The following is a 21,617-nucleotide window of genomic DNA, read 5'->3' on the forward strand; positions in this document are numbered from 1 at the left end:
GCCTCAAACAATGTCTCACGTGCCCAAGGCACCAACCTGAACGTTGTCCTCGGTGACCTGTATTTCAGCCGAGTAGACGTAGTCGATGAGCAGAGACAGAGCAGTCCCATCCAGGCCTTGCAGGGTGATCTTGTTGGCTCGGCTCTCGGTGAATCCCGTGAACATGGCGTAGAAGTAGGGGCTGCACGATGCCAGCACTGTCTTGTGGGCCAACACCTCGGTGGCACCGGCCACGAGTGTCACATCGCAAAGCAAGTTCTGCCTGAAAAGTGCAGCGCAAGCAAATGAGAACTGGACTGTTCTGTTTGATGGCCAAACTTTTTAACACCTTTTATTTTGCTCGAGAGCAGGTCCAACTAGATTGGGTTTCGTCACCTGTGGGTTATACCACACATCCTAGCAACAAATGGAAAGCTGGAAATGGAAATGGCAACAAATGGAAAACTGGGACATCTTTAAGAAAACACAAGAATATGCATTCCAACTAAAATAGGCAGACGGCAGTATAAATGCACAGAGTGCTAGCTGGCAGGCAGAAGTAAGTCACAGCAACTGATGGCAACAGTAAAACTGATGACAAAGCAGGTAGTTACAGTTGAACCTCGTTAGTGTCAACTCACTTAATTCGAACTTTTGGTTTATTCGAACTGACACTGCGGTTCCGGCAAAGTTGTGTGTATTTAAATAGCTTTCGTTAATTCAAACTTCTTTTAATTTGAACAAATTTTTGGGCCCCTTCGAGTTCAAATTAACGAGGTTCGACTGGCATGCAGCTCAACAGTCATTATTTTTTGGAAGCTCGTAAACATACCACCCATGAGGATGAAAATGACAAGGTCTGGTGCTAAATACAAGCCAAACTACTCGCAGTACACACGAGTAGAGGACAAAACCTTCAGCTACTATCCACATAAAGAGCCCAACCACACATTCATTTGACATGTGCACAGTGTAGCCTGTTTTCAGACTGTCCAAGGCACCCAAGCAATGGCTGAAAGAAGAGGAACCAGAAGAAAGGCTGGAAACTTTAATGTCCGAAATAAGGTCACTTTTGCAGACTCCTTGCCATCTTGTTTATTTATACTGTGCTTTATGGTCACGGTGCTACTGCTTGCCACTGTAACAATGCCCCCATGTTTTTGTTGTCCCTAGCTCATTGGTGCTGTTTTTTTATCCACAACTATGTTTTGCAATGCCTAGACTAGACAACAATGATTTGATGAAGCATTTATAACAGCATAATGCTTGGCAGACGACAGAATAGAACTCTCTGCTTCAAGTCTCATTTAAATGTATTATACTGGTCAGCCAGCAGAAGAAATATTTCTTCTGCTGGCCTATTTAATCCTATATCTCGAGTCTGTTAAAGGAATGAGTCAATGGATTTCAATGCTTGACTTTCTAATACGTACCATTTTTCTTAATTAGATCGCCAGCTTGATCACATATGCAAACTAAGTGCAAAAAAAAAATTATGTTGCTGGTGCCTCATTTAATGCCAGTCGCACCAATGAGCTAGCCAGTTTTTGGTTAAACATCAGCTGTCTTCACGCACCACGCTGCAGCTCTGTTTATGTTTGTACTGTTATAACAATGATTTAATACGACGGCAGCTTGCACTACGCTGTCCGAATACGGGGAAAAATTAATACACTGAGCCTGCAATCAAGGTACAAAAAGCGGCGTCTCAACACGCAGCCACATACAGATGCAATTCATTCATAAGAACTCGGCTAGTCGATCCGATCCCCACTGATAGGCATGCATTAGCCTTGTACGGGTGTACAATGAAAATGCTTGAAATCGGCGCTCACTTACTTCCTCAATATATTCATCGTTTCGAACGCCTTCTGCGTGTGATGTTGGTTTCTGTACGGTGGCCGCTCTGTCAAGCTGTGCTGAGACCTCCCCAGGTCAATCTTCTGAAGCTTGAACTCCAGCATGGTGCTGCGAAATAAAATGAAATTGCACATACACTTTTTTCGACTGCATCCAGCGGCAGAACGATCGCCTGCAGTTGACAGCGTGAAAACCAGCGTTGTACCTTTCGGAGGCCAGTTCAGACGACATCGCCTGGTAAAAGGATGACTTGTTCATGATGAAAAGACTTAATGCTTTAGCACAACACTTTTATAGTTCATATTCGATCGACAACAAGAATTTTGCGCACAGACAAGCGCGACAGACCGACGAAAACAACGTTTGTTTTGATCAGCGTCACTGGTTTAGCGTCAACCAGTGTCAGCTTCCGGAAGTTCCCAGCTCCCGACAGTAACGCGGTAACATGTACCGCTGACCCTTATTGAATGCGCGCTTGCGCGTTAGCGACGTTCTCACAAAATTAATAACTATTTATGCTTACCAACTCTGTCAAAAAACGTTAATTTAGTGATTTAATTTTAATACTTGACTATTTTCGCGAAACATTTAGAACAGTGTCTTTTACCTTGAGGTTTATTTTTTATCGCGTAGTGCGACATAGCGAAAATAGTCTGGTGGCTGGTAGGATTTATCGAAATGAAATCATATCAGAAATCAGGCGCTGGCGACGCTGGCCGCTGGTACATTCACGAAGCTGTGGTGCTATGGGTTGTTATCACATTTCCTTGAGGCGTATTTGACGTCAAATGTTGCACCCGTGCCTGTCGTTGATAACCGTACGGCGTACCCTTTTGTCCTTTAGCTCAGTTAATATTTCTAAACATCTCCTGCAACGATCAAGCATATCAATAATGGGCCCTGCACAGAGACCGAGCGTGCTCGTCACACGGCCAGACGTTGCCAAAGAAGCTCTAGATCTTCTGGCCGAAAAGTAATACGCTAGTTTTGATTTGCTCTTTTCTTTAAATTATTGGTTGTCCAGAAGTTAATGTATTTTCTGATATTCTTTCAGATGCGATGTTGATGTTTGGAGCGAGGATAAGCCGATTCCGCGACCGGCTCTTCTGCAAAAAATTGCCGGCAAAGACGCCTTGTTTTGCTTGGTAACCGAGAAGGTCGATCGTGAATTGTTGGACGCCGCTGGTAAGTCCTTTTCGATTTGCGTACTTCGTCGTGTTGATTTCGCTTGTTAAAATGTGTCATTCCATACAGGCTCGAACTTGAAAGTTGTCGGCACCATGTCAGTTGGATATGACCATGTTGATGTTTCAGAGTGCCGGAAAAGGTAAATTTTAGATGCCTGGCACTGCTGTAGTGTTGCGTACAGAAAATAATAATTCCTTGTTTGGTTGCAGACGAATAGCAATTGGCAATACGCCTCATGTGCTAACAGACGCAACAGCTGAGCTGGGAATCGCTCTTCTCCTGGCGACTTGTCGGCGACTGTTTGAAGCTCACGAGGCAATAGGCAGGTAAAAATCTCTCTCTGTATGTGTGTATTAGATATATATACACGATTGAATAGCCACAGCGAAAAGCATAAGGTTTATGCTAATACCCGTGCCACACGTACCCGAAAAATGACCTTAAAGGGACCCTGCAACAACACTCATTGAGCAGTGCAAGTAAACCTGCGTGACGTGTAGATTACACTTCCAGGAATGCCTGAGCCAAATATTACACTTGTACGTGAAGTGGTAAGCATGCAAATAGCACTGAAAGATGTGGAAAAATCAACCGCGCTCTCTTCAATTTCCCTCATTATGCACCACTGGCACCGCTGTACTTGTGTCACTTCAACGAGGGCTGTCCTATTGGCTGTTTCTGGTCAACTTCACGGCTTATTTCTGGCATTTCCTGTGATGATCGGCTGTCGTCGGCGCTGTGCATCAACCTCTTCTTTGTCTGAACATTTCAAACAATTTTGGCGTTTCTTTTGTGTTTTGCGTGAGTGCGGAGTTTGAGTGACGAACTAAATACTTCCCTTCAACCAGACCACTCAACAACAAACGTTTATTGCTTCAAAAACGCCCTACCAGCCTGAGCGCACGCTGGCGAGTGGTTTTTTTGTTGCACCAAACTGGAAATAGACCCCTCCACGCTGCAGAGAAAACGAGAAAACTCCCCAACCTGTGATATGTCGAAGGCTGCTGAAGAGAACGCCACAAGATACCCCCCTCTTTGGGAGGGAGCACGCAGCTTTTGTCACGTAGTCTGCGGTCGAGTTGAGAGGGAGGAGGTTGGTGGGACAATAGACTATTCCAAAATACATTACGAGTAGTCGGTGGTAAGTGCTGCAGGGTCCCTTTAAGTGCATAATGTTTTACGTTTTATTGCCATTAATTCACTGCTACATGCAAAAATCTAATGCCGTTTGCTCTAATGCCATTTTTGGTTTAAGGAGTCCCCATACAACTCATTCGCCTTCACGATCGCATTCGATCTGCCTACTCTCGAACGCAATGGGCACAAATGAAACCAACAAAACTCTTGGCACCAGTGTTGATGTGGAAACAGACGAAGCAAGCTGATTTTTTATGCCTTCTTGGGGACAACGTTTTTTTTGACAAAAAGCGTTTTTCTCCACGTTAAAACCAAATAATGAGTGCATTTATTTTTTCGGGCATAATCGCCATCATGCCTAACACTTTTAATGCCTGTGCATTCTGGCATGTAGTACAGCCCGCCTAAATAATGTCATTTGGTTTCTTAAGGCGTTAAACCCTTAATGCCATTTTTCATGCATGTGTGGCATGGGAATAACATTTGTGCTGGGGACTAGCACCTACGGTTGAAACGCTAGAATATATCTTGTGGTGCTTTTTTGCTGTGACTGTTCAATCTTACAGTTAACCTTGTAGCCAGGAATCTTTCTTCTGAACAATACAGGGTGTCACATTGGTAAATGGAACACATTAAATTTTTTTCCTGCACGAACCGCTGCTCCGTTCGTGCTCAGACTTCACATGAAGGTTGCATTTTGTGGTCTCTTTTGTTTGATACCAGGAACAACAAGGGTGCTTATCTGTTTATTCCAAAAATAAATAAAAACAATTTTCGCCTATAGAAAAATGGCGGCCAATTCGGACGTGCGAAGTGATCTTGGAACGACGGAACCACCTGGGATATGCAAAAGGAAAGGCAGGATTATATCAGTCATTAGATCATTCACAGCAGGTGAAAAGGCAGCCTGTTCACCAGCAGGGAATGATGTCATGGTGCCAAGTCACAAGCACAGACACGCATGCGCTAAGTAATAAAAGTAACTCTAGAACAAAGCAACAAACATGAACAAAGAATCTGGAGCCGTGTTTCGGAAAGCGGGGTAACATGGCAAAAGCAGACGATGGACGATCTGAAACCAGTTGTCTGGTATTGACATCGATGAACCGCGGGAATACTTTATTATTTATTTATTTATTTTCAATACTGCCAGTCTCGGGCGAGACCATAGCAGGTGGGCGTTCATACAATTTCAGCAGGAACAACAGCGATGGGCCTAACATTGGCCAACAAGCAAAAACAACAATAAACTGTACAATAAAAGGGTACCACACACTTTCACTTTACGTGCAGAACCGCTGAGTTGTGCAGCATCGTCAATGTTGAGGTTACCCTCAGGGAGCCCTTGCGGGGTGTTACATAAGGGGAAGGTAAAAACAATGGTATAGACACAACAATGGTGTAGACACAAGAATACAGACAACAATACGGATGTACAGACATGTAAACAATGTAAAGACATAGACATACAAAGTCTTTGCGCACTGTAGACCACCGAAGTTTAGTTACGAAAAGCATCAAATTCCCTCCACCCCGACATCCAGTTCACGCTTCAAAGCGAACGCGACAGCTCCCTTCCCCCCCCCCCTCCCCCCCTTCCTTCTTATTTGATGTCCAAGTGACGAGTAGAAGCAGGAGCTCTCCGCTCACAGGAAGACGACGCACACCGGTCGTCACCCTCAGTTTAGTTCGGCTTCCCCCCTCGACCGAAAGGCCTCAGGTGTGTCCTCCCTATTCCCAGAGCGGCGACTGTTTGTTTCCCGTATTATGGCCGCAAAGAGAGCAGAATCGGGTAATTTCGGACCCAACAACAAGAAAGAAGAAAAAGAGAACCACTCTAAAGGTTTATCTTTTCCGTGTCCGCCGCCGTAAGCAAGAGAGGGCGGCTAACTGCGAGAGGGCATCGACCGCCGGAGCCCTGGAACGCCGAAGCCGGTGCCCGGCGTGCCATGAGCAATGATTCGTACGAGCTCTTTTGTAGCTATTTGTGGCCATCACAAACTACCAACGAAAGAGGTTTTTTGATCTTCTGCTGCCTGCTTTGGCTCCTTCCTATCGTGAATCGCCATCATGCTGCGTTTCCTTTTGCACATCCCAGGTGGCGCCGTTCAAGATCAGCTTGCATATCCAAATTAGCCACCATTTTACCATGGGCGATAAATTGTTATTTATTTATTTTCAGAATAGACAGGTAAGCATCCTCATTGTTCCCAGTGTCCCGGTGTCAAACAGACAACAAGTGAGAAGGGAGCAGTAGTTCGGTCTGGAAAAAAAATTTAGAGTGTTTCATTTTTCGATGTAACACCCTGTATATGTACATTAATGCACACACACTGAAAGGAAGGCTAGCAGTCAAGAGCACCAAGGGAGGCAAAGGGGAATAAGTCGTTTGTCATTCATTCTTCTTGAAACAGATATAGTGTTTGAAAGATAGAAGGAAAGCAGAGAAAAATGTGCCCTTTGGGTGGGACCTGGACCCACGACCTTCGCAGTACATGTGCAGTGCCGTACCAACTAAGCTACCGTGAAGCCTCCCCGGTAGCCTAGTTGGAAGCTGGCATCGCTTGATGCTGCGGACGCCGTGGCTGCAGAGACCCGCTACATGCCGGGGTATCAGCGCATGATTTGCTTGGATGGGATTGGTTTGGAATAGCAGGTGGTGCCACATTGTGGAGAGACAAAGTTACTGCCTAAGCCACATGCGTTATCATGATTGGTCTGTGTTGTGTGTTTTGTGTATTCTATACAATTGCCTAATGCAGTGGTTCTCAAATGGGGTTCCGCGGACCCCAGGGGGTCCGCGAGAGCATTTTAGGGGTCCGCGAAGCTTCCCTCAAAACTTTTCCCCCGCCATTTTTTTCTCGATTTTGCACACATTTCCTTGCAATACAAAAAGCTGACTCCGCCGCATTACTTGTACGTTTAGCTTCTCCGCGTAGCACATATTTTAACATCTGATTTGTGCACAACACGCCAGCTATGAGAAGACAAAAAAAAAAGCAGACCCACAAAAGGCAGCATATGGGTGTCCTGAAGACTTATAGATTCCAGTACAACTTGTTTAACATTATGGACCCGATCAACATACGCTCCATCGTGGGGTCCCCCATCCCTACCGCAAGCCCGAAAGGGGTCCCCGGGGGAGTCATGGCTGAGAACCACTGGCCTAATGAAAAGTTGCCGAATATTATGTTTTAGCGAGAACCAGCTGGGCATGTTTGCTTCATGCCCGGTAATATTTCACCGTTTTGTGTGTGTGTGTGTGTGTGTTGTGTTGTGTGTGTGTGTGTGTGTGTGTGTGTGTGTGTGTGTGTGTGTGTGTGTGTGTGTGTGTGTGTGCGTGCGCGCTAGCTTATTATTTCAAATTGCATTGTAACCTCCGCACTGTACTGACGTTAGCATTTGATTTATTTTGTTCGTAGCATAATTATTATGGGTCATTCCACGCGAAACGTCCCAGCCCAAAAATCGACCATCGCCAATTTCATTGAAAAAATTTGTGCTAGGTGCCGATGAAGTGTAGAAGGTCGGCACGGAGTATTTCCCTTGAAAAAAATTTTTCGGTCGCGGGAGCGCTCCTTGAAATTTCTGCAAACACGCGAAATGTGGTTGGAGATAATAAATTTTAAATAAATAGTGAAACTATGTGTAATGACAAATATTAACTTGGATCATTCCCCTTGCATTGTTTTTTGATGTGGGACTGTGTCTGAAGCTGTGTAAGTATTTTTGGCGTTGTATTGGCTAAGTAAAAACACAAAAAATGGCACGTTTTTAGGAATTTTTCGCAAAGGCACCATGAAAGTGTCACCCAAACTATTTCCATCGTGCATTGATGTGGCCTTTGAGTGTCGCGCAAAAATAATTTAAGCCGATTACAGAGCGTACTTTTCAAGCAAATTGCTTACAAAGATGTAAGAAAATGAGTTTTTGCCGAACTTCACACCTAAAAAAAGCCCCAAGGCCCTCGAGGTAAAATTACATGATATGGCTCATTATACGCACCAGCACCTTGCCTTTTAATTTAGAAAATTTGATTCGGGTAAATTTTGTTTGAGGCGAGAAAAAAATTTTTAAAGTTCATTATCAGCTGCACTTGTGTCCACTATGCAACTGCGCCCCCAACTCGGAACGCATTCGTGCCGCCACCCCTTCTTGTGGCAGGCATGTGCACACGTGGCTCGATACTGAATGAACATTGGTTGTGTCGCTTGACAACACAAAAAATACACCGTAAACAACATACTCCACTCTGCCACTTTTGTGGCGGGAGCTACACTACACTATCTCGGCAAGTCTTCGCGGGATGACCAGTTTTGACATTGAGCGCTAGAGGTCAACCCCCTTCCGCAAGTGCCCGGCACGGAGCAGCGGCCTTAGGGTAGGGACAGATAGACGGCAGGGGAGAGACAGGGGAGGAGGGAACGGGAATCTGCAAGCAAGCCGCCGCCGCCGCAGTGATAAGCGCGCAGCACGAATGGAGGCCAGGAGACCACGTGCGGCGCAGAGCCGTGTGCGATGAAGGAAGATGAATATCCAGCGGTGGTCACTCATAAACTGGTGAGGCTTAAACGACGCCGTGAGGTGGAAAAGAGGAAACAGCTGCTGTTGCGTACAGCTTCGCTACTTTCAAGTCTTGCGTGTTAGTGTGAGCTTCCGTCATTTTTATTTTTGGGTATTCGTACAGTCAACACAGCAAGTGAGTGTTTTGTAGTGGCAGTTATCAGCGAGCTGGACCTAATCTGTCTGATGCTGAGAAAGAACGATCGCAGAGTAAGTTTGCCTGCGCAACACACTTCACATAGCCCCAGAAAATTCAACGCACAATATTTTTCACTGCAAACATACCATTTCTTTCCACTTGTTTCTTTTGCCTACGGTTTTTTTTGTTGTTCACAGATATTCAACGCTTCACCAGGTGAATAATCACCGTCAACGAAGTCTGCCTTGTTCTTCTTTTTTTACCTTAATTTCTTTCTAGCTTGATTAGGATGCAATGGTAAAAAAAAGTGTTGAAAGAGTAGGTGGTCTGAAATTGTCGCGCTCCTTTGACTGGGATTGCATTGGCGAATGTTGAACCAAGTTGTGCTCTTGTGTCTTGTATTTTAGAACTTGGAACCATTACTCCTTTTATATTGTTTTAGCCCAGGCATACAGGTTCTTTCGGGTCTCAATCTGATCTTGAGAAGGTGTCTGGAGAAATGCTCTTTCCGTCCGACGTTTAAGTGCGCCGCCAACGCCGTGACATCCACTTTTGCCGTGTAAAGTGGCAAAGAAATTCTATTATGCCGACAGTTTATGGCCATCCTTTTGTAGAAGAGACTCACGAAGTTACTTTTTTTTTTCTTGTATTGCGAAGAAGCTCCGTCAAAGAAATAATAAATTTCTTCTTTTAGTTGAGGCTGATTTTGTTTCTGTATTCCGAGCACTGCGCTCTTAAATATGTAAACTGCAATGATGGGAAGTGACTGGGCAAAGACTTTAAAATAAAAAAGTGACAGAGTGGAGTATGTTGTTTACGGTGTATTTTTTGTGTTGTCAAGCGACAAAACCAATGTTCATTCAGTACCGAGCCACGTGTGCACATGCCTGCCACAAAAAGGGGTGGCGGCACGAATGCGTTCCGAGTTGGGGGCGCAGTTGCATAGTGGACACAAGTGCAGCTGATTGTGAACTTTAAAATTTTTTTTCTCGCCTCAAACAAAATTTACCCGAATCAAATTTTCTAAATTAAAAGGCAAGGTGCTGGTGCGTATAATGAGCCATCTCATCTAATTTTACCTCGAGGGCCTTGGGGCTTTTTTTAGGTGTGAAGTTCGGCAAAAACTCATTTTCTTGCATCTTTGTAAGCAATTTGCTTGAAAAGTACGCTCTGTAATCGGCTTAAATTATTTTTGCTCGACACTCAAGGGCCACATTAATGCACGATAGAAATATTTTGGGTGAAACTTTCAAGGTGCCTTTGCAAAAAATTCCTAAAAACGTGCCATTTTTTGTGTTTTACTTAGCCAATACAACGCCAAAAATATTTACACAGCTTCAGACACAGTCCCACATCAAAGAACAATGCAAGGGGAATGATTCAAGTCAATATTTGGCATTACACATAGTTTCGCTATTTATTTAAAATTTATTATCTCCAACCACATTTTGCGTGTTTGCAGAAATTTCAAGGAGCGCTCCCGCGACCGAAAAATTTTTTTCAAGGGAAATACTCCGTGCCGACCTTCTACACTTCATCAGCACCTAGCACAAATTTTTTCAATGAAATTGGCGATGGTCGATTTTTGGGCTGGGACGTTTCGCGTGGAATGACCCTTATCAATTAGTATCAATATAATGGCTCAAAACAATACACGCCTTTTTCTCTAGCAGTGTCTTGAAATTTCAAGCAGTCTGACTGTGTTACCTTAATATCTCGTGTTTGAGATAAAACAACTCGGCTGCTAAACTTTATTCATAGTGCCAATGTTGAGCTTACTCAAGCCTCTGAAGCAGCCGAGAAATTGTGCAGGCTGAGGAAGCCTCTTATTGTTGCATTTAGCTGATGCACTTGCCTCGTCCCACAAAACATTTCTGGCCACTATGTCCACCTGTCGTGGCATTAACAGGTTGCTCAGTGTGCTTTCACCTCTTTGCTGTTCCAGTGGAGAGTGGGCCAGGTGTGCATGGAGCCCAACTTGGATGTGTGGCTCGGAGATCAGGGGATCCACGGTCGGAATTGTTGGCATGGGCAACATAGGCAAGTGCCACCAGCCTTGCGTCACTGTCAAGCACTTCAAAGTGTTGCGCTCTTTTGCGTGGCAAAAAAATGAGCCAGCAAAATGGCAGACGTTCACCTCTTTCGTATCACAAGCAAACTTGGCCTATCAGCGCAGGAAACTGTGCTTGCAGCTATGAGCAAAATTTGCATTTAAAGTTGAGCAGTAATGTGTAATGTAAAATTCTGAACAGGTGCCCCCTCCTCCTCCTCCTCCTCCTCCTTCCTCCCTCCCTAAATTTCCGCGCCGTTTCGGCAAAGCGCCCCCACTTCTTTGTTCCGCACCCTGATATCCACTGCGCGCAGGCAACACTGGTGTGCCATGGCCAGTCTGTAATCCAATCCAACCCAATCCTGGTTAGCAGGCTGATAGCATGGAGGAAACTTTTTTTTTTCCTCCACGCCTGATAGCCCGATCTCTGCGCGCCATTTCTTGTTTTTCTTTTGGCTGTGTCGGTCTACTGCGCATTCTTACACGTGGATTCCTATACAACTTTTTTTGGGGCTGACTCGGAGGAGTCTTTAGGTGGTTTTGAGAGCTATAACTAACATTCTTTGGCAAAATTTTGGGTTCCATTTTTTTCTTGGCGGGGGGGGATCTTTGTCACCGCCATCTTGAATTTTGGTGCCGTTCTGGGATAGCGCGCTCTCTCCACATTGCCGGTGATATCAACTTGCCTACAGGGGTGGTGCTTGCTCGGTATTTTACAGTAGGGGTGCACTAAGCATTAAAAATCTTTTTAAGGGACCATTCTAAATGTTTTTTTAGTCTGGCTTGCCTTAGAAACAAGCAAGTGGTTGACATCTATTTGGCACTGTACACCGTGATGGGAAAAAAAAATTAATAAAGTGGGAATATAGAGCATAGTAAAACAAGGTATTAAATTTAGGCACTGACAGAGGGCAAGCTTGCGTTTATGAGCATGACGTTGCAGGCTCAATTGTTTGCCATTGCAGCTGCTTTTTTGGTGAAGGTAAAAAACAGCCATGTATTGCGATTTCCTCAGATGGTCTAAAATAGTGTGTAGCTCTCCACTACGTTCTGCCTGTCACTTCAGAGCCCTCCATGGTGGCAAGGCGAAGCTTCCTCGTAGCCCAGGTGTAGCCTTGGCCTGTAACACCCTATCTGAACTTCAAAAAATTACCACCAAAGAGGGACCTAATGGTAAAAGACTGGTGCCGTGTCGATTGCACTGTTTTAAAGTTGACACGTATGTTGTACCAACTCGCACAAGCTCCCTCTTTAGTGTAATTTGAACTTTCTCAACAATGGGCAGGTGTGATTAGTGCTCATATAGGTAGCTTTAAAAGGGTTGAAAGTTGGGCGAGTTGGTAACGATGCATCTCAAAAAACAAACTGCGCGCAAATTAACGGGGACAGGGACACATGTGCTGTGCTTGTGCTGTCTTCATGTGTTCCTGTCCCCATTAATGTGCACGCAGTTCTTTTTTTTTTTTTTTTTTTTTTTGAGATGCATTATATAGCTTTACTTACAGACCATGTCCAAATGGCTGCTCCTGTTTGGATCATTGTTGCTTCTTATTTTCAAGTATAAGCTGGTGCATGTATGTACTGTCAGCGGTAAAAGTGCGAATTCGATAGGTGTTACTACTGAAATTGATATTACTGCAACCCGACGATGGCACATCAGTAGTGTGTTTGCAGGTGAGCCTTTAAATCACGAAATGTCATGCGCTAGCAAATGTGAGATTACAGTCCATCAGATAATGAGAAAATTGCAGTGGCAAAGAGAGGGGAAGCAAAAAAGTTTCCATCACTTGGCCCACTCTAAACGTTTCATCTCTTGACCTGTGTGGCCCAGGGTGCTGTGGGGAGATAGAAGCTTCTCCTCGAGGCAGGTGAGTTAGTTCACGTGGCCGGCTGGGGGTCCACTAGGCACAGGCTTGATTGCAAATAGTTGACAGGCAAACAGTGACATGCTGTGTGGGTGCCTTCTACTTTGCTTAATAAAATTTTTAAACCTTCGAGCGTGATGACCACACTTCATCGTACGTACGAATTCTCCCTGCCAGGGCTTCGCCCTTCTACTGTTAATCGCACTCTGACCACAGCTTTCTTGTGAGAGCCAAAACATTATATTTTTGCGACGATCTTGCAGAGTTCATATGGGTTTTAATTGAACTTTGGCCATTTTTAGCATCAGTAGGTCTATTTTGGTAAAAAAGTTTGAGAAAGGTATACAACTTGCCTGCGTAGCTGTAATGTTGCATTCTAGTGAATGGAGTGGCAGTTGAATCTTGGACTTGAAGTTGGAAGCATAGAAGCTAGGCTTTTCAGTTTTGATTATATTGTGAAATATTTCGGGTTGGATGGTTTCTTGCTTTAATGAGTCACCCTTTGAGGGGGGTTACAGTATATTCATACATACGTAAAGTTTACTGAAACCGTGCAGTTTCTTGATAAATCAGATACTGCATAAATCAAAACTACTCAAGCTGTATTTGTTACTGCTAGAGGACTAAAATTTGCAAATTGAAAAATTGGCATACAAGGTTTGAATTGATTTTTTTTTTTTTTCTGTATTCAAAGCTTCGGAGGGAAGCGTTTTAATTTTGCTACACTTCACCCACAGTCATCATCGTCAGGGAAGGTTGGCTTTTCTGCAGGGTCTATTCGCGTTACAGATGCCATCAGTGAGAACACTAAAGCTTCGCTTCAAAAATGATGCCAATGAGTGTAGCAACTATCTCTTTAGGTGCCTAGCATTGTTGTCAGGAAAGGACTAGCTAACTTTGGATAGACAGACTTCTAGCCAAGGGGAACTGCTTAATTAAGGTATACCCCAAGTATTATAACATACCATACAACATGCTAAAGTTAGTTTTTGTCATCGTCATTATTGTGTGCAAGTGCCAAGTGCTTTCCGGTTTTTAAATTGGTTAATTCATTAATTCGTTTTCTAGAAGCCTTTGAAAATTTCTTGAATACAAGTTGCTGATTGCAGTACTGAATTCCACTCGTGCATGTCTTAAACAAACGAAATGATAGGGACTACTTCAATAAAACACCTTGTCACGCTACAACCATGAGTTTTAAGCTACCCCAGTTGGCAATATAGATGTGTTATTAAGTAGTGGTCAATTGGAGGAAGGCCCAAATCAGATGAATCCTGTTTCGTGAAAAATATCAAGCGGTTCGTCTATATTTAGCCCTTGCATAATTGTTAAAAAAAAAAAAAAACTCACCACTTTTTTTGCAGTCATCTGCAAGACTTGTAGGTGTTTGGGAATGATACTTGTGCTGGCATGTCCAGCAGTTTAGATTCCGAACAAACGATAAATGCAGCTTTCGTCTGAACTGCACGGTGCTCTTCTGTTGAATGAAGATGTCGTATAGTCGTGTCTTACGATGCCCCCATTTTTTTCCCCTGCCAGGACTTGGGATCCTCGAGAGACTAAAGGCGTTTAAGGTGTCAAGGTTCCTTTATCATTCAAGAACTCACAAGCCTCCAGGTAAGTGTCAAGCGCACCAAATTTGTAGTTTGCTAGGCTAGGGTTGGTGATTACAGACCTGAGCTCTCGTTGTGGTAAATGCTTTAAGCTGACCAGGTGACAACTCGGCGGCCTTTCCTGTGCCCCATGTAAGAGAGTGCAATTGAGAGCTCACTTGATAGACAATTCGCTCGAAGGCCTTTGAAACGTACGTGTGGTACAGGTATCGTTCAGAAAAGGGTGTCATCTTCATTGTTCTGTTTTTTTATTCTCACAGCCGAGGTGTTAGGTGCTCAGTTTACAAGACTGGATGACCTGCTGAAACAGTCTGATTTTGTGATAGTCTGCTGTGCCCTGAACCCTGAAACAAAAGGAATGTTTAACAGAGAAGCCTTCAACCTGATGAAAAAAACAGCCACATTTATCAACATCAGCAGGTACGTTGGACTTTGCTTTATAAAAACTGTGTTTAAAACCTTGTAGCTGGAGTATTGTGGAAGGGGCATAAAAGCAAATCGTAGATGAAATGAGTGCCATGATTTATTAATGTAACTGGTACGTGCAGTTGTTCTTACTATATCAGTTGTTTTGTTGAAATTTGCATTGGTGAGTTCAGTGACTGCTACAACTTGTAGCAGTCACTGAACTCTGGTCGGGATTTTTTTAGGCTGTGAAGAAAACTAGGGTGGGCTGTCTTGTTGAATGACTTGCTACAAATGTGGCTGGTGTTGAATAGCATAGCCAAGAGCAGACACAGGCATAGGGAACACACAGCACTTGAGCGATTTTGAAGTACAAACCACACAATTGCATGAATGCTTGTGGAGTCTTCATCTTGAGGAGGGGGCAGGTGGGGGATTACATCCTGAGGGTCATAGTTTTCATCTTCTGCAAAGTATATTCCTAATTTTCTTTGACAGCCCAAACAAATAGCCCCTGATACTGGGACTGTCTACAACTTTGTGTTTAAAGATTCTGGCTTCACTCGTTTAAAAAATTGATTAGTTCATCTTAGCTAATCAGAAATGTAAAAATATTGTGAGACAGCCCGTGCCTGAAAAATTTAGCTTTTCAAAATTTAATCCGGGCTTGAAGTTATGCGGCGCATTCTGCGTGAGTGTGCATATGTCTATGCTTAGATACATGCACCGACTGTGTACTAACCAATACCTTCTAAACTTTGTTTACGTTGGGAACTGTTCTAGTTGCACTTGAGCATTTATTTCATGTGGCTCTGTCTGTGCCTCAGTTCCGTGCTCCATTGTAGAAACTATCAGTCTAGTCGGATCTCGCACTTCCGCTAGTAGTGTGTATGTTGTGCCATGCAGCTGCTGATAGTGCAAACTTGTTTTCCTCCCCCTTGCTACAGGGGCCCCGTAGTGGATCAGGAAGCGCTCTGTGAGGCTCTGACAAGTGGAAAGATCAGGTCTGCTGGATTAGACGTCATGACGCCAGAACCACTTCCTGAAGACCACCTGCTCAGGAAGGTGCCAAACTGCGGTGAGTGTGTTGGCAAATATGCCCACACATTAGCTTCCATCCTGTTTCTCTGGAAAAGCACATTAACATAGCTGCATCTGTTAAAGGGGCTCTGAAGCACACGCCGTTGATGCTTGGAGCAAATGTGGGCCCACCCAGGGCCCACCCAATTCGGGTAATCTCTTCCTGCAAACATTTTGTTAGTGCGATCAGCATTAACAGAGTGGTTGCTTCACAAAAGAACGCTTCTTCCATGTTTTTGTAATGCCGTAGAAGTTACAAAAATGCTGGCTGGAGATGAAGGCTGGCCTTACCTTGCACACAGTTTTGTAAAGCTGCCAGTTAGCACCTTTGTATTGCAGATGTTTCACTCAAGTTCCTCAGGATGGTGGTGCTATCTGTTGGGCAGGCACGAAAGATTTCTGTTTTGATTTTGACATGGCAGCACCAAGGTTCGACTCTGTTACAAAAGCTTGCACAGGGACTGTGCCTCGACCTTGTCAGTCTTGCATTTATTTTTAGCATCATCATCCAGTCCGTACTAGTCGGGGTATGACGTCACCCGCTGACACCACTCAGCGGGTGTGGGAAACACCTTAGGCGTTGCATTCCTGCCTATGTTTTTCATTAATTATTGAGACTAATTAAGCACAGCTTGCATTAATCTTGCTGTTGTTGTCATTCTGTCATGACAATATCTTGATTGGAGCAGATATCTTCACGGTTCAAGGCCAACTGCAGTGAAAATTTCAACCTTTTAAAAACCCTACCTTCGTGTATTCTGCCTCAAGATACGAAATATTACAGCTGAAATATGCCCATGCACACTTCAAGCAGCCAGCAGAAATCAGCGATTTTGAAGCGGAAATTGCGGCCAGTGGGAGTGATGTTGCAGCCGGCAAGTGAGCGGCCAGCAGCTTAGGAGAAAGCCTGCGTGCAAACTCCTTGCACATGAACAGCAGCCCTGGGAGAAGTGCACTCAGTGGAGCTCGATCGTTTGTGTAGCTGGCCGGCCGACCAAGCATCCAGCTGGTTGAAATGTCACTTCCACTTCATGCATGTACGAATTGCATGCAGGTGCAGCATCATCTGCTAACAAAGCATTTCACAAGGCCACCAATCTTTTCCCAGTCGATTTGGTGGCGCGTACTGCACGTTCAAAATAAACTCAGCCAAGGTGAAATTTGAGTGCAGTTGGCCTTCAGGGAAGTGTAGGGTTGTGTGTGAGCATCTCACTACAAAAGTGTATGAAAGGAATACTGATTTGAACCTTTTTTTTTTTTATAATGGGCAGCATTTGCTCCTGAAACAAGCTGAAAAAATAACCATAAAAAAATGAGACTGCCTATTCAGAGGCGGGTTATCCATGGTTCAAAGGGTTCAAATGAACCGGGCCCCTCGAGCTTAGCCCCCCCCTCTCCCCCCCCTCCTTCTCCCGAGGGCTGGAAAGCATTGGGAGACTTAGTGGTTTTGTGCGAAAGATTTTAAGCCTCATGCTTATTTCCCCTGATTGAAATAGAGGTTATCTATTCGATAGTGAACCCTTTGAAAAGGGTGTTTGTTGCATAATGTGCATAATCCTGAAATCAGCTCACAGTTCTTCAATCTGAAGTAAAAATGTTGCACTCGGCCAAAACCATGCATCGTGTACAGCGACGGAGGTGACCCAGCCGATGGGACACAGAGAGCAGCCGGACTGGGATTTTTTGAGGGGTCAATGCTTAATTAAGATCTCTTCAACAAACCGTCCCAGCAAAAGGCAAGAAATTGCTTGTAGAAACATACATACCGTTCTTTCTTTTATTAAAAGATGAATAAAAAGAGAAAACATGTAATATGTATACACGCCCCATTTCAAGGTTAAATTTCAGCAAAACGCATAACCTATTTTCTACAGTGTGTTGAAGTAGAAAATTTTTGTTGAAAGGTAAATTTGTTCCATAATTTAATAGCAGAAAACGTGTGTGTGTGATGTGACTGAGTTTTCTGCTCTTATAAAAGTGCATACTGCCTGCGAAAGTGTAAATGTAGGTCGAAAGTGTAAATGTACGTATTACCTGTTTAAAAGGGAACTCTGTTCATGAATGAAAATACATGTAGGTATGATTGTTTTTTTGAGTGTGTTGTTAAAAACATTTTTGGGAAAGTTCGGTACCAATCTTGTTTTCTATAGGCGCCACCTTTTCTAAAAGATTTAGCTCCCGCGTGATGAAAATATTTCAAAAATGAACATTTAAATTATTTGTTGGGCTGAGTTGGCTTGTACAATATACATAGTATCACTGTTTGTATGGAAACGCTGCTTTAAGAGAGCTTAAATTTCTTCTGCTGGATGAAATCACAGAATAGCCAGATGATTGGTAGTGTATTTACTTAAGGGATGTGCGAACAGTTTCGGAAAAAGGCCCAGCTGTCCACTTCAGCAGGGTTCACACCCAGGCATCCAAAGCGTGCGCTGCTGAATTAGGGAAGCAGATCAGGAAGCCATTGTTCACGAAAGCGCTTCCTGGTTTCTGAGGGAATGTTGTCTATTGAAACAAGGGTAAACTGCGCTAAAGGTTAAGATGATGGAGGAAACACATACGAAACCTGCCCTGGTATTCTGAAACCTTCCTCCACTCGAGCCTCCAGTGAAGGAGGTCCTTGAAATTGATTTCCCCATGCATAAGCATTGCGGAATCCTCCTCTCAGCCGAGTGGAGGGAGCAAATGGAGTGGAGGAGGGTCTCATAATACGGCCCTTAGATTGCACTTCTAAGGGTCGTATGTATTTTTTTCTTTTGTCGTAACTTCTCGCACAGTTTACCCTACCTTCAGTATGAATCAACTAGCCCTACAAATATTATTGCCGTCTATGTCTCTTCGTCCCCTGGTATAGTTCAATTCCGATTACAATCGATCCATGTCCTCTCCAAGAAAATATAGACGTTCAGGTAATGTTCATAAAGACTCTGGAGATTCTTCGAGTAAATACGGCATGTGATGGGCTGTTTGTAGCGAATTGTAAAAAGCGTCAAGTCTAAAAAATGACACGAGGGTAAGCCAGGAGGAAGGGGAAAGGGGTCCCCCTAGTTTTTTTGAACCGGGCCCTCAGAACTGTTAATCCGGCCCTGTGCCTAATACTAGGAAACTTAACATATGCTGTGTCAGATGGCAAGGCCTTTTTAATTTTGCTAGTGTTAACAATGTGAGAACTTCGGTTTTGTCTTTAGTAGAGTCGAACACTAATGCCCTACAATAGAACAGAATAGGTTAATCATAGGCTGACCAGGCAGACTACGCCTTCCCTAAGTACTACAAAGCAAACGCTGCATAACCTTTTGGCTCCTGTGTGTGGCCAAATGTAGCTCTATCAGCACTTTCCTAAGTCATCATGGTTGTAGTGCATATTTTTTAGGCTCCATTTTACGTCACTGCAGTGGCAAAAGCAATGTAGAGTGTTAAACACATCTGGGGCCATTTCATATTTTACATGTGCAGTGTTCTACAAACATGGGCCTGGTAATAACGATGCTTTTCTGTCTCTGATTGCAGTGCTCCTGCCGCACATTGGTAGTGCAGCAACTGAGACGAGAACTGCAATGGCCGTGCTGACGGCACAGAATATCTTGGCCGCCCTTGAAGGCATCCCTATGCCTGCAACAGTGGACTAGCCTCCAACAGAGTTATACAATCGCAGTTATGTTTACACTGGTCACATAAATGAACAAGAAATAGTGTAATGTTTTAATCGCAGTTTGTTCTGGCTTGTCTTTTTCTGTTGCTAAACAGTAGCTAAGAGAAAATTTGGGCATTTGCAGATGCTGCGGAGCGCTCGCTCTTTCAGCACACACAGGATGCACTTTTACAGTCAGAGGAAATCTTCCCTTAAAGAGACACTGCAACACTCTTTCAGCAGTGCAAGTAAACCTGCGCGACGCTTTTAAATACACAGCCAGGAGTAACTGAGCCAAATATTACACGGGCACGTGAAGCGGTTAGCACGCAAATCGCTGTGAAAGACACTGAAAAACCAACCGTGCTCTCTTCAGTTCTCCATATTATGCACCCCTGGCATGGCCTAAACAACATCATTGAGGCCATGGCTGTCCTATTGGCTGTCACTGGTCAACTTCGGGGCTTATTTCTTGCCTTTCCTGTGATGATCCGCCAGCACCAGCACTGCGTACCAACCTCTTCTATGCCTGAACCTGTGCGCACAGTTTTGGCGTTTCTTGTGTGTTTTGAGTGCTTGCAGGATTCGAGTGACGAACTCAATACTCCCCTTTCAACGAGACTGCTCGACAACAAACGTTTATTGCTCCAAAAACGTCCTACCAGCCTGAGCGCACGCTTGCGAGCAGGCAGCCATGCCTGCTTTTTGGTGGCACCAGACCGGAAATAGACCCCTCCACGTTGCAGAGAAAAAGAAAAAACTCGCCGGCCTGTGATATATTGAAGGCCACCGAAGAGAACGCTGCGAGCTTCCCCTCTCTCTGGGAAAGAGCGCGCAGCTTTCGTCGCGTTGTCTGCAGTCAAGTTGAGAGGGAACAATTATGCGCGATTCGAGTGTAGTTTCGGTAATAGTGAACGGATTTTCATAATTCTTGCGGGAGGAGAATAGACTTTACCCCAAAATACATTACGAGTAGTCGATGGTAAGTGCTGCAGGGCCCCTTTAAGTGTGTTTGCTAAATGACTTTACTGTTGTGGCTCGTGGGGATGGGGTCTAGGTGTTTGAGCAAATTGCAAGTATTATTCATCATAGTGGTTTTTAAAGACATATGCAAAGAATTAAAATGTATGTATACAGTGGGCCCAATGAGACTTACAAAAGAGCGCAGGCTACAAAAAGATGAATACATAAAAGAGATAAAGAGCAAGAGGGACCATCATATACCAGAAGGGGCGGGGGGGGGGGTGGCAGAGTCTAGTAAGTGAGGCAATCTTATACCAAGTGTCAGGAAAAACGGCTTGTGGAACAAATTTCAAATACAATCATGAAAATCAAGCTTCTTTGAAAGTACATCCAAGGCAATTCTGATGCGGCATGAATGTGGCTCATTGTTGAGTAGCCTTCTTGTGAATCCATCTTCTCTCTGTTATTCGAATCCTAGTGTGTTGCTTATGCAGTCATTAAGTGCTTTTCAGAAAAGCGTGAAAGAAGGTGGCTTTGGAGAAGGATTGAGGTTCATTTCTGCACGGAAGTGGTTGTTTTCTTTCTATGGGTGGCCACCTTAAGATGGATAGTTCTAGACCTGGGAAGCACCTCTGGCCAAGCGGAAAAAAAGAAATTTTCTTTCTGTCACGAATCAACAAGACATTTGTGACATATTTTCCCGGGAGAATTTTCCAGGCCGTTGTTCATCTGCACCTGAAGTAACTATGATAACAAGTAACATTCCTGTCTTTACAGTCACAGCCGAGTGACTAAGCCGTTTGACTCTCACGTACTAACTGCCGGTGCCTGCCGGTGCCAGTGATTTCTTTTCTTTATATTGTTGTACCAAGTTTTGTGAAACGCTGGAATCAACAAATTTTTAAACAGCTTTGCTGTTAAAACACTTTGTCGAAAAGCTTCAAGATGAAAGCAGAAAAAAAGTAAAAAGCCTTGCACTGTCATAAGCGGCAGCAAACACAGAAATAAAGCTACTCAGCTCGACCAGTGCGAACAAAAGTGTTCAGCTGGTTAAAACCATGCATACCGCGTCGGGTTGGGCGAGTTGCCTGAAAAGGTGCCGTGGCCAAGAATATTCAGCTGTGAATGTTATGTGCGATATGAC

The 21,617-nt window shown here is 44.1% G+C and overlaps 2 protein-coding genes across 2 annotated transcripts in view; one reads left to right on the forward strand and one right to left on the reverse strand.

Annotated features, from left to right (window-relative positions):
• Positions 1-2,279, reverse strand: part of Kel (kelch protein) — a 30,724-nt gene extending 28,445 nt beyond the window's left edge. Inside the window, exons 1-3 of the mRNA XM_077677282.1 lie at positions 2,045-2,279; positions 1,819-1,947; positions 37-262 (exon numbers count right to left, since the gene is read on the reverse strand). Coding sequence (XP_077533408.1) covers positions 37-262; positions 1,819-1,947; positions 2,045-2,097 — 408 coding nt within the window. The 5' untranslated portion in view covers positions 2,098-2,279. The remainder of the gene's footprint in view (positions 1-36; positions 263-1,818; positions 1,948-2,044) is intronic.
• Positions 2,280-2,514: 235 nt separating this feature from the next.
• Positions 2,515-19,590, forward strand: LOC144145615 (glyoxylate reductase/hydroxypyruvate reductase-like). The gene is made up of 9 exons (XM_077677294.1): positions 2,515-2,812; positions 2,894-3,024; positions 3,094-3,166; positions 3,237-3,353; positions 10,812-10,906; positions 14,321-14,398; positions 14,655-14,814; positions 15,747-15,877; positions 19,390-19,590. The coding sequence occupies exons 1-9, from the start codon at positions 2,628-2,630 to the stop codon at positions 19,506-19,508; spliced, it is 1,089 nt and encodes a 362-aa protein (XP_077533420.1). The 5' UTR covers positions 2,515-2,627; the 3' UTR covers positions 19,509-19,590.
• The last annotated feature ends 2,027 nt before the right edge of the window (positions 19,591-21,617 follow it).

This window comes from Haemaphysalis longicornis, unplaced genomic scaffold (assembly GCF_048455015.1).
Source record: "Haemaphysalis longicornis isolate Haplotype H1 unplaced genomic scaffold, Haemaphysalis longicornis Haplotype H1 scaffold_1, whole genome shotgun sequence".
In the NCBI taxonomy this organism is placed as follows: Eukaryota; Metazoa; Arthropoda; class Arachnida; order Ixodida; family Ixodidae; genus Haemaphysalis; species Haemaphysalis longicornis.

Coding starts and splice junctions, on each gene's coding strand:
- LOC144145615 (XM_077677294.1), top strand. CDS start 2,628: ATGTTGCACCCGTGCCTGTCGTTGATAACCGTACGGCGTACCCTTTTG. Junction 14,815..15,746: donor ACATTTATCAACATCAGCAG/GTACGTTGGACT, acceptor CCCTTGCTACAG/GGGCCCCGTAGTGGATCAGG. Junction 15,878..19,389: donor CAGGAAGGTGCCAAACTGCG/GTGAGTGTGTTG, acceptor CTCTGATTGCAG/TGCTCCTGCCGCACATTGGT.